At 35.9% G+C, this 12,896-nt stretch overlaps 1 protein-coding gene across 6 annotated transcripts in view; it reads left to right on the forward strand.

The window, feature by feature from the left end:
• ARMC4 (armadillo repeat containing 4) overlaps window positions 1-11,947 on the forward strand; it is a 71,397-nt gene extending 59,450 nt beyond the window's left edge. For all 6 annotated transcript variants that reach the window (XM_015282066.4, XM_040694362.2, XM_003640636.6 and 3 more), the window contains one exon: window positions 11,466-11,947. In XM_015282066.4, coding sequence (XP_015137552.1) covers window positions 11,466-11,579 — 114 coding nt within the window. In that variant the 3' untranslated portion in view covers window positions 11,580-11,947. The remainder of the gene's footprint in view (window positions 1-11,465) is intronic.
• Window positions 11,948-12,896: the final 949 nt, after the last annotated feature.

The raw sequence follows: 12,896 nt of genomic DNA on the forward strand, positions 1-12,896 counted from the left end.
CATGTGTGTAGATATGCAGTAATACATATGTGTAAATAGAGACTGAATTGTCATTCAGGAGTCCTTAATGTACCAAATTTTACATTTCATGTTGTTGTCTATGAAAACTTTTTTCTTCTTCCTGGAGGATCAATCACTCAGTTGGCTTCAAGCCCTACTCATTGTATTCTCTTTTATGTTGCCATTTCAAAGAGCACTCTGCAGTATCTTTTAATAATATGGCACATCTTGCTGCTGTCACTTTCAAGATAAAGATGCTAAGGAAAAGTCCTTTTGCAATGTGTAGATTATGAGATGGGCCCTTGTGTTAATGCTCCTGATCAGTATTCCATATTTTGGCATAAAGTCTAAAGACTTGACCAGGCTGCCAGGGCACATGAGGTTGATGAGAACTGCATCACTGACTTCAGTGAGGACTGGATCAGATTACGAATCACAGTTGCAATGGTGATTGTATAACAATCAACCAAAGGCTAAAATATATCTTCTGCTAAACTACAAAAGTCCATGCATTTTCATTTTATAAGAAATCTCTTTTTATTGAATTTCACATTTATCTGCAAGGATCATAACTGGTTGTATTTACCAGCTACTAATTAGTGCAACTAATTGCAACTATTTATGTTAATTTTGAGGAGAAGGAAATGAATGTTGAAATAAGAGCATATTGGTCAGTATTGCTAGTCCGTTACAAAAGGAGTCTGATAAACTGCAAAATATGCAGGAAACAAGAAAGGTAGATCATAAGTGAAGTTCGGTCACATCCAGTATGCTCATTGCATTTGTGTTGAAGATAAAGATAAAAATACAAAACTGTACATGATAAAGAACTGAGAAAGCAGGCATGCGTAAAGGTACTTCCATAATGTCATATAGACATTACAGTTCCAAATACTTGGCTAAGGGTAAGATATATAATTTTGCTCTCTGTAACAAAAGATAAAAAAATCTCCAGACATTATTTGGAACACCTAAATTCAGAATTGCCCTGGAGAGTTCACCACTTTTTGCCTATCACCTATCTTGAGCCCAGGTATGTGGGAAAAATCTGGGTTAATTTGATATTTTTACCTCTGCACATTTATCCATAAAATCTGCATGAATCCAAAAGTCATTAAATTAACTTACCTCCTTTACAGAAATCCAATAAGAGAATTTCTGGACTCCAGAGGAACTGTAGGCTAGTGGAGTGTGTATGTATCTCAAAGTCTACCATAATTTTGTCCTGGATTTCCTGAGCATTCACTGTGTAAATAGTATTTTATTAGTCTTTTGCTTCTTGAAGTGTTTCATCTTCTTCCTCTCATTGTCCCAGAATTCTTATTGAATTTGTAGTAAACCGTAGGAGTTATTTAGCTTTAAATTGTTGTAGACTTCCTAGGGAGTGAGGAGAGAAACTGATAATTTGCTTAATTCTCAAGCATCACTGATGCATTTGAGAGAATTGTATTTCTAGAAACCATTTTTAAGCAAGTGCCAGTGCTCTTCATAAAGATGGAATAGGTGTTAATCTCCTTAATTTTATCATGATTCAAGCATGTGATGGAGTATTTTCCTGAAAAAGTAGCATCTTTGAGTTGGGAGCTGAAAAATGAAAAAGAGAACATTACCCACACAGGTGTAGTATTTTGTTTTACACTAACTTACCCGTACTGTAATAATTAGGCTGCTTTGTTCTCCAAGAATCCTCACCCAAGGCTGTCTAACATGCTGTTAATGTTCTTGTGCTAGCATTAGCATCACTAAATCATATTGTGTTCATAAAGCAATGTTCAGCTGATTCCTAACTGTTGCTTCTATCTTCTTTATATACCATACCTTGTCTTCTGTGTCTTTCATCCTTCATACATCACAAAAGTAATGACAAAAAAGAAATTAAAAAAATGTGCAGCATATACAGAGTTCTCTAAATGCCAAAATCAATTTGAAGATAGGAAAATGTATTCTAGCAATTCATGTCTCTTTGTAATCCAAAGCAAAAACTTAAAAAGTGGAAAACCAAGAAGTAGACAAGTTTTTTTTTTTTTTTTTTTTTAAATCTGCAGGTGTTAATTAGCATGTGGACTATACACAGACTTTTGTCTGTAAAGCAACCCAGCTCATTTCTTGCTTTCTCACATTCAGAGTTTCGTATTTGTTTGAGTAAAGCTGAACCATGTTCATACCATCCATACACTCATTTATGCTGTGCTAGTTTTCCTTTTTGTTTCCTATGTTTAATGTAGTTGCACTCTACTAATTATCCTTAGTAGTGCCCCAACATAAAAGAATTTAATACAGGAAGACAAACAACCAAATAATCAGTGCGAATAGGCTTCTCATACTTAGACCTAACAGAAATTATTGCCTTTCTAGACTGGAAGAGTTTCTAACTGTATTCAAAGGGATAGTTAAGTTATGTATGTATTTATTCTTATTCCATGTTAAATATAATTTGTTTTGGGAAGTTACTTTCAGTTACGAGCAACTTCTAAATGTGAAAAATTAAATCATAATTAAATTATTATTATTAAATTCTATTTTCTTATCTTAGAATCTATCCAGATTGTATTACAGCAGTCATTTATTATTTTTTGACTGCATATAGTATTTTTTTTGTATTAGTTTCATAAAATGTTCTAGTTGAATGTTCTCTAGTTTAAAAACAGGCTATAAATTGAACAATGCCAGTCATCTTCCAGTTTATGTAAATATATGCACTGTTGCCACCCACACATCTTAAAACATGAGGATATAGTTCTTCTAGTACACCACAGAAAAAAGTGACTTGAATCTTTATTTGAAATAAATGCTGTTGTACATGTGTACAGCATGACTGTCCTGCTTTTATCCCCAGAATGTGATATGTTAAGGTTTGCTAGTAGAAGCACCCCACTGATTTTGGTCAGTATGGTCATACTAAGGCAGAGAGACACACACTTAGACCATTGGACCTAAATCTGTGCTGACTTTATAGATCAAAATCACTACTTGGAATTGAATACAGAAGAGAGTTTGAAGTCGGTCTATGCATACCAGTGGATGTACCATATTTTTAAAATAGTAGTACTGTAAGGTTTTGCACCTTGTTCTCAGTATAAGATGCAGCTTAAGATAACATCGAAACATTTGTCAGTAGTCTGGAAGCTGCAGTTTCTCTTTTTTGTTGTTCTGTGCTGACTTCAAAAATAGAGCGCTTATAGTGCACTTCAGGAATAGTAGGTAAACAAGAGAATGACATGTAAGATGTTTTCAGTGTACTGCTGGGAAGTCAGGCAGAATCTGTCAGTGTATGAGGGTTCCTGGACAGCTCAAGTCTCCTTTTTTCTTCTGACTTGCTCCTGAGAGTTTATTTGCAACTGACCTCCCTTAGCTTCTATATAGCCCTCATGTGAGTGACAAATTGACAGAGACAATATTCTTATTAATAGTAATTTTTTTACATTTTGAAACCAAAAATGAATTAGCAGTTCTTTCTCAAACTTCCTATACTACCTTCACAGAAATATTTAGGAAGGAAGGGAAGGTAGAAATTATGCTCCTGTAAAATGAAAAAGAAAGCAAAATATGAAAAGAGCAGGAATGAGACAGCAGATGAGTACTGAAAGTGAGCAGGGGATAAAAAGAAAGATTGATCAGGATGCAGTAAAATAAAGAAATAGTCTCCAATGTGTTACAGAGACAGATTTCATTATGAAAGGAAAGGAACGTCCATGAGCCTGCTTGTGTCCATTACATGTTGTTAAGTAAGCAGGCTCCTGTTTTAATACAACGAATTTCCAGTGAATTGAAAAAAACCTTTTTTGTTTTTTTTTAATGTGACTGTACTGATGTTATGAAAAAGTTCTTTATTCTCTCTGTGCCACCAAGGGCCTTTTATGTGTTAATCTTCTCTTGAAAACGACATGAAATAAGGATAAAATGAAGTGGTTCAAATAAAAACATGCTGTAAGACCTTGGGCTTCATCACTTCTGGATTATCAGATCTGCCTATTGCTTTTTGTGGGATGAATTTCATATCCTGTAAGACCTTCTGTACATTGGAATGTTCATGATGATTGAATTCTTTCTTAATATTGTACTAAACTTCTTACGGCTGAACGTGGACTCAAACTATCTGCCTTTAAGGACTCTGATGGGTTGCATATAATCGTACCTTTTAAACAATGATTTAAAGTTGCTTTTATTACTGGTTTTATTTTGCTTTATTACCTTTCTATGATATGTTTATATTCACTTATATCTGAAATTGCGGGAAATATTCCTCTGAAGTTCTATGCCTAACAGCTTGTGATAGAAAAGCCTTTCAATTTAGTGTATTTTAAAGTGGCCTGCAAGTTTACTGAGATTTAAAACTATTCTACGTTTTACCATTTAGCATTTTGTTCCCATTCTCCTTGTCAGATATTCAGGATCCACTGCTTTTTTATGATATCTTTGCACAGAAGTGGGGCACCCTTCCCCAAATAATTGTATTACTGTGAAAAATGGACAGTTAATACTGATGAGGTGTTGAAAGAGCTGTAGAATATTTTGTTCATATTTCGTACATATACATAGACTTGGAAGTATGTACGTATACTTAAATTGCATACCATATTATAATTTCCTTTAGACATCCATATTGTATGTATTTTGCCAGCAAGTGAAGCAATGCCACCTTTAAAATAATTGGATAATATGGGAGCTATATTTTATTTTGTATTTTGTTAGTGTTTGCCTAAGGAGATTTCTCTTCAAGAGCGAAGTAGGCACAGTTCAGCCATGGTGGAGAAAGATAGCCCCAGATTCTTTTTGGTTTAGCTGTAACTAAACAAAAGAAATGTTTAAAAAAGAATAGATAGCAAAGTGCACTGCAAACTGCAGACAAGTTTGACAAGTTTTTCTCACCTGGTTATTCTCACTGTCCTTTTTGGTTTTTTGTTTTTTGGTTTTTTTTTTGTTTTTGTTTTTTGGTGTTTTTTTGTTTTGTTTTGTTTTTTTGTTTTTTTTTTGAAGGAGTAAGGAAAAGATGAGACAGAGGAGACAGTTCCTGCCCAGTCTGCTGACTGCCACCGCTTTCAGGTGTGCCTTGGTCTCAGCTGCATCTTTCAGGCCTTCTCGTCCCTCTGTAGTGCCTGACTGACTCTCAAGGGCTGTTATCCTTTTTCCATGGCTGCTAGAATGGAGATGCGTTTCAAGGGAGAGAGAAGAGGAAAGATAGGAATGAGAGAATGAAGAAAAAAAAAAACAACTAGGTGGGATCTTCCTAGAATTTCACCACGCCCAAGCAAGGAGCTCCAGTTCTAGCACCTTCACATTCAGTGTGAGCAAGCTGGGCTTGCCAGGTGCTGCACTGGCTTCAGTTCCAGAGAAGAGAGGCATTCCACGAGAGGCAGTCAAAAGAGTGCTTGTATGTCCTGCCCATCTTTTGCATTTACTGGGATTTGTAGTACTGGGTTTTCCACCTCTGCTAGCTCAGCATTCCCTGGCCCAAAAACTTTACATCTGAAATTTATTGTCTTTGTTTTGCATGAGAAAAACAAAATCAGGAGAAAACACTGCAGAACTTGCAGAAGCATCTTCTTAGGGAACTATGCATTGTACATGGTACATCCCTTCTGCTGAAAGAGAAAATCAGAAAAAGGTCCTGAATATCAATTTAGAAGCAGCGGCTTTCTTTAACCTTAATTATGCTTTGATTGAAGAGTATGCTTTATTATTTATAATTTAATTTCATGAGAAATATTTTCATAGGAATACGTGTAACGTAATACTCAAACTAGGTGCTTTAATATTTTCCAGTGTGCACTATGGTGTTGAAAGTTAGCAAACTGCTGGCTGGATCTAGACTGATACTTTCTTGGATAAGCTTCTACCATATGCTTTTATTTAAAGTATTTTTTTCTCTTAGGTTAGGTTTATAAAAAGCATGTGAAAAATGTCTTTTTTGGAAAAGAAGTGTTACGCAATTAGAAAATCACAGTGCTAGAAAATCAGTATCCTTTAGGAAATGTTGCAAGTAAAATAAGTCAGGTACTAAATCTAAATTTAAAAAAGAAATGGCAAGTCCTATCACCAACTGGAAATGCAATGTCAGGCTACAAGATGTCATCACCAGCCTAGCAGATAGAAGCAGCAGTTATGTTGAGTGTCTTTCTTTCCAGGAATTTTAAGCTCAATGTGAACTGTGACTAGCTTCCCAGTATAGATATGAATCTTGTTGAAGGAGCCCGTCTATTTTTCCTTCTAAAAAAGAAAAAGGCTTGAAAAATTGGCATTAAAAATTATTTTGATAGCTATTCTTCCTTCATTTTTATGCTTTCCTTTTCAGAGGACTCGAGTATTGCTTAGGCTGATCTATATCTGTTTTGCATGAGCAAAGGAACCTCTGTCCAGTAGTACTGTTCCACACTTTCCACTGTTTTGGAAAACTTGTAGAAGCATCAAGTGACTAACCCCCTTTTAAAGAATACATGCAAACTATATTCTTTCTGAGAACACTGCTGCTTCTGTTTCCTGCTTCCCACCTGTGAGTCTGAAAGCTGCAATGATTGTGACTAAAGGAAAGTAGGAAAGGGAGTACTTGGGAATTATTGTACCCAGTGCATGGAGCATCTGAACCATACAAGATTTTGTTTATTGGTTTTATTGGGGGAATACTTGTCTGTATTTTTTCTTCTTTTAAATCCCCTTATGCTATGTTTTTGTGGAAGTGAAAAATTCTAGAAAGACATCTTCATAGAAAGAAGAATTACTAACTTTTATTACCCATTTTGGAAGGACACATTTACAAGTCCTCTTATTGACCCTTGTTTTATTTTGTTTGAAAAATAAGTTTTCAATTGATTACTTTGTGATTGCAGAGATAATATTCCAAGGAAGCTCTGCTTTCAGAGCGTATCAGGCAGCATCATTCATGATTCAGTAACATGCAAGCCAGTATTCTGGCTTACCCCCTTATGTCTGACTATTGCCTTGAAGAACAACTGTCATGACTTTGGTATACCAGAGAACATGGTTGCCAGAGAGGGAGGTGGTTTCCATATAGTCCAGGGCAAGGCTGGAGCAGATCGATGGAACATAATGAAATTCAGCAAGGATAAATGCAACATCCTGCAACTGAGAAGGACTTGCACTTGCCCTTGCACTTGCCCTGGCAGTGATACTAGCTAGGGACCGAGCGGATGTGGAACAGTTCTATAGAAAAGGGCATGAGGATTTCAGTAGGCAGAGGGCTGAACATTGGCCAGCAGTCTCTCCTGAAAGCAAAGACACAGTACTGGGCTGCAATAGCAGGAGCATGGTCAGTATGTTAAAGAAGTGATTTTTCTTCTCCATAGTACTCATTAGACCACACCTAGAATACTCCAGTCAGCCCTCCAATACAGGAAAGACATGGCTAAACCAGGGCTGTTGGGACCAGCAGAGTGCCATGAGGATCAAAAGTGGTGCACCTGTCCTGTGAGGAAAAACTCAGGGAAGCGGGTTTTTCAGCATGGAGAAGGGAGGGCTTCTAGTGAACTTAGCATCAGCCTCCCAGTACCTACAAGGGGGTCAGTCATCAAACAGATGTAGCAAGGCTTTTGCCAGTGATGCATGGCTTTTGGGTGAGAATCAACAGGCATAAACTGAAACAACAGAGACTGAATATAGGGAAAATCTTTTCCCTGTGAAGACAGACAAACACTGGAACAGATTGCTTGAAAAGATTGTGCAGTCTCTGTCCTCAAAGGTTTTCAAGATCAAGCTGGATAAATCCCAGGGCAACCTGGTCTAATCTGATGGCTGACCCTGCTTTGTGCATGAAATGGACCAGAGGTCTTTTGAGACGCCTTCCATTCTGGATTACTCTGACTTTGCTGCCTTGATGCAGCCACACCATTCTGTGCTATTTTAAAGCTAGGATAGTAATAGCAAAATCTTCTTAATTGTTCTGAATATTTAAATGATTTGGCCGTGCATAACTCTTGCTTTTGGAACCCGTAAATGCTACATATGCTCTGTACGTTCTCCAAACAGCTTGTATTTGTGCTTATTTGCTGCTATGACGTGCTAACTGTGCAAAAAATTTTGGACTCCTGCCTTAGAATATAGATACCTGCCAACTGAAAATGAAGTCTACATAGTACTGCAAATGCTTTCTCTGTCTATGGAAAGTGCTTCTTATGTGCCAGAAAGAAGCATTTATACCACATGCTTTTTTTACTGCTTCTCACATCTGTTAACATTTACATGTGTCAGAAAACAATACCTGAACAGTAAAGGAGAGGGATACATGAAGTTCAAGGGCATTGCCTCAAGAAGAAGGACGTGTAATAATGCATTGGTGTATTGAAATTAAAAAGAAAAAAGCTTTCTTGGACTTGTCAAATATATGCAATATGTGGATATGGTCTGTGTATACATTCTATGAATACATTTCCACAGCTGAATTGGTTGACCCAAATTGCCAGTAAATTGAAATGAATCCACAACAAGTTTAAGAAGTGGCAGTCAGGAACTGAGAGAATTTTAGCTTCGTTGGTATATATGAAAACGATAAAATTTTGCTTCATTTAAAACAGCATTTATATCAAAATCTTTGAAGTTAGATTCCTAAATATGTAAGAAATACCTGCTTACATTTAAATATTTTGCATTTTCAATAATCTTCTCTCCACTTTTCTTCTTATTATAACATGGAGTAAGTTGACGGACAAATGGTTCTGTATATCCTCTATCCCTAGCAGCTGCTACTGTATTAGACTCTGTTTCCAGGAATATTTCTTTGAAGTCATGTTCTGAAAATCCTGAACAAGGATTTTGTATAACGTGGCAGTTCTTATAGATGTTACCACTGGCAAGTGATTTAGAAGAACAACAAATCAGAGAGCAATTGATCCTTTAACCGCCAAAGTCAGAAGGAAAAAAAAAAACAGCTTTTAATGTTTTTGTAAAAATTGCTGTTGCATTGTTGTATACCACTAATTCTTTAGGCATCTGAAGAGATACTTCAGATCTGTGTCCTGTAATGTGTTGTTCTTTGATACTAAGCCCTGACTCTCCAAAAAGCAGCTGCAAGGAAGAGTGGAGATCACCCCTTTCGACACTGCCTCTACCATTGCCATTGCTTAACAGTAAGCTCACCATAGGAAGTGAAAAAAGTCAAAAGACAAAAAAGTATTTATTTTCCTAAGTTTTCTGAGAGATGACTAAAAGGTGATATCAATAACCTGCTATCGAGGACTACCTAACATGGAGTCATAACAGAGGCAGAGGTTTATTTTTGTTGGGATTTTTTTTTCTTGCTATTTTCTACTAAAAATATATTTCTGAAATATTAATTTCATGACAAACTTCTGTTCTCATGAACTGATAAAAAATCTCATGCTGAATTTGTTATAAAAGTTTGAGTTCCACACTCACTACATTTCAAAAAGCTTTGCATTAGGTCTATGAAGATGCAGTGAATAATCACATAAGGCATATAGCTTCCTTGCTCCCAAATTTGAAACTTATGGTGCTACCAAAACCACCGTATGAACGGTATGTGCATACATATTTTTGGTTTTGAGTCAGAGATGTGAAAGATCTATACCAGTTTTTGTCTGTAAGTTATACAAGAAGGATGTGAGGCATCCAAAGAAACACTTCAGGTTAATGAGAAATCAGCTGGTGGAAATCAGAAGGAAGAAAGATCTTCATTTAGCAGTATTTCTCTAAAAAATGCTAGGTTCCTGGTTAGACTTGCGTTCTGGCCCTTGTGCTTTGTTGAGCAGCTTGACCACTGCAGAGACATGCTGCTAGGCCATTCCGCCAGCTGAAGGCAGTGGTGAAGCTTCACTGACTCCGCTGGCTGCTGAACCTGGCTCAGATTTTGCCTGCAAATAAAGCACAGGAGTATAAAGCTTTCTTATTACATTTTCTAGTTGTGCCATTTTTCCCTGTGGTACATCCGTTCGGAAGTGTTCACACTTTTAAGAATTCTTATCTAGCTATCTGGCCGTGGATGGTTGGTTACATGAATGGAAATAATAGTAAGAAGAATTATTAGAAAATAACATGATTGATGCTTAATTTACATAATAGTCTTTTTGACATGATATGAGCATGTTGCAGGCACTCTTACAAGTTACATGTAAGGGTCAGAGGGTGAAAGGTGACTGGCAAGATGCTTGTTTGGTACATTTGGCTAACACAAATACTTCCTCAAGTATGAAATGCTTTGATCTCTATAAGCAAATGCCATATGTGTGCAGCTGTGGCCCATGCCTCACGATTGCTGGAAGGTTAGAAAAAGGTAGCATATGAATTTGATGTCTGCATTCAATTTATGCTTTTATATTTAGCAGTTCATAATTTTATGTAATATTTTAGCTGTATGAAAAATATGCACTGGAGTTGAGTGATAACAGATTTCTTTGTGGTTTGATTCAACATTGTTTGGGTGAACACAGAATCCTAAGTATTGCAGACTGAAAATATAGGTTTTAATTAGAGCTGTCTGAGCTTCAAAATACCTGGATGCATACTATGCTTGGCAGATTTTCAGAAATCTGAGGATTGTGAGGTGCTGATTTAAACTAGCAAAGAGTCTGCTTTTTCTGCTGTTTTCTAGCATATATTGTATTACCATTGCATCACAGACTTGCAAGACTCTAAGAGAAAGAGATCCCAAAGTATTAATAATGATTTTCTGATATGTAAAAGTGTTCTGTCATCAAGATCTGTGTTATGTCATGCTGGTGTGGAACAGATCCTTACTCCAAGGGAATTTCCATTGAAAAAACTGAATGACTTCCAGAGTGAAGGATCTACTCCACATGACTGAAGAGCTGAATTGATTCCAAAAGTTTGGTGCCTCTGTTGAGCCTTTGTTTTGTGTTTTTCCATGCGAATATGTAAGAATGATATGTCCAGGTCTGTATCCATAAATGAGTTTCACATGAGTGGTTTGCTGTGACGGTAAAGAAACCACCTGCAATGAGCAGGACATTAGGGTCCTTCACATGGATCCAGTTTTATGATGAAAGCCAAAAAGAAAAGCACAGTCTTGTTTATTAAAAGTTGGAGCATATTCAAATACATTAATATGCCTTCAGGGGAAACAGTGATTTTGGTTTGCATATACACAATTTCTACTTATAAGGAAAAATTCAATTCAGAACCAGTAGAGAGGTGTGAAAAAGTAAATAGAAAATCAGACAAGAAAATATCAAATTACAGGTACAAATATTACAAAATATAAGGTGTTGTGCTCTATGCGTATGCTAATGCATGTAAATATACAAAACCATACATAAATGTGTATATATATGTACCTATATAATACAATGTTTTTGTTAATACAATATTCACTATTTTATTTCAATGTATGTGAGTAAATGCGTACAGTTGTTCAAAATATTATTTGAATTTTTTTAAATAGTAGCCTACAATTGTTCAAAATATGACTTGAATATTTTTTAAATAGCAGTGTACTTATTTCTATTTCTTATACTATTTTTTACTGTTATTTTCACTAGCTCCTACTGGCTATGGTAGGCTCTACAGATGAAACTCTGCAGGAGGCAGCAGCTGGTTGCATAGCAAACATTCGCAGATTGGCTCTAGCAACAGAAAAAGCAAAGTATGGCTGATGCTTTAACAGCTTTTACCAACACCCTTGAGTTGCAATCCAACGACATTTGAATATGTGATTACTTCTAGCATTGATGTTATATAGCAGAGCTCATTTAAATGAGAATAGTTTACTTTAAGAAATACATCTGTGGAAAATGGTGTTTGTTTTTGCATTAATGATTTGTCACGCCTAAAGTTCCGAAAACACTCACAGCCAGTTTTCTGGATCTTTTAGTATTACATCTAAAAATGTAATACTAACTGAAAGAATACCAGTTATGTCTAAGAGATGCTTTCTACGATAAAAAGCTTGTCTTTGAAATTAATTGTAGACAAAAAGTGGTTTTGCTTATCTGTGACATTGCAATAAATACATTCTCCATCATTGTGTGTGTGGTTGTGAGGTAATATGAATGTCTTGAACAATTCCCTTTGTGCTAAATTAGTCTAATCATTCTGTCATTATGTTTTTGCCTGTTTGATCATCGCAACTCACAGGAGAGGACAAAATACAGATACATCAATCTCACATCTGGTGTTATGTAAGGACTGAAAACAGCTGTATCTGTGGGCATCACTCAAAATTTCCTGTTTCTAACAAAATCAGACAAAATAGAGCTTAATTTTATAAGTAGCTGATGAAACGTGTTTTAATTAACATGTCTTTAAACAAAATTAAAATTTACCAGCTGTAACTAAGAAGTAGAGCATTACATTTGTTTACACATTATCTGATTGTTTTTCCATTTTTAAAATGAGTACAACATTGTATTGATGTAGTTACTTTATTTTCTGCATAAGATTATATTCGCAGAGTTCATTTCAATAATCATGTAGGCGTTGCTTGTTGTTATTACAGATAAGAGAACCACTCTACGTGCTATACTCAACAAATAACACAAAGACATTTCCTTGAGAGCAGTAATGTCTTAATTATAAGCATAGTCATCTGACAAATCTGAAAGAAAAGAAAACACACCTCAAACCAGATGTTTAAATAACTGGTGTTTGTCAAGTATTCACTTCTGAATGATTTTCTGCTTCACTTAATAATTAACCATTTTCTTGTTTTGGAAGCAGTTTATAATTCAGTTATTACTCCTCTATCCGTCATGGCTACTAGGGGCAACTTATTTTACTGTTGGCAGAAACTTCTAATAAGGACAAAATGTAAATCCAGCTTTTCATTTTTATATCCTTTAAAAGCTCAATTAAAATTTCTTCTTAAAAGACTGATAGAGTCCTGAGGAAGGAGGATTACATTGGGCCCTTGGGTAAGTAATAGAGTATCTTAAAACAAACTAAGGACAGGTGCTGGCAGTGTGGAGATCAAA

This window comes from Gallus gallus, chromosome 2 (assembly GCF_016699485.2).
Source record: "Gallus gallus isolate bGalGal1 chromosome 2, bGalGal1.mat.broiler.GRCg7b, whole genome shotgun sequence".
In the NCBI taxonomy this organism is placed as follows: Eukaryota; Metazoa; Chordata; class Aves; order Galliformes; family Phasianidae; genus Gallus; species Gallus gallus.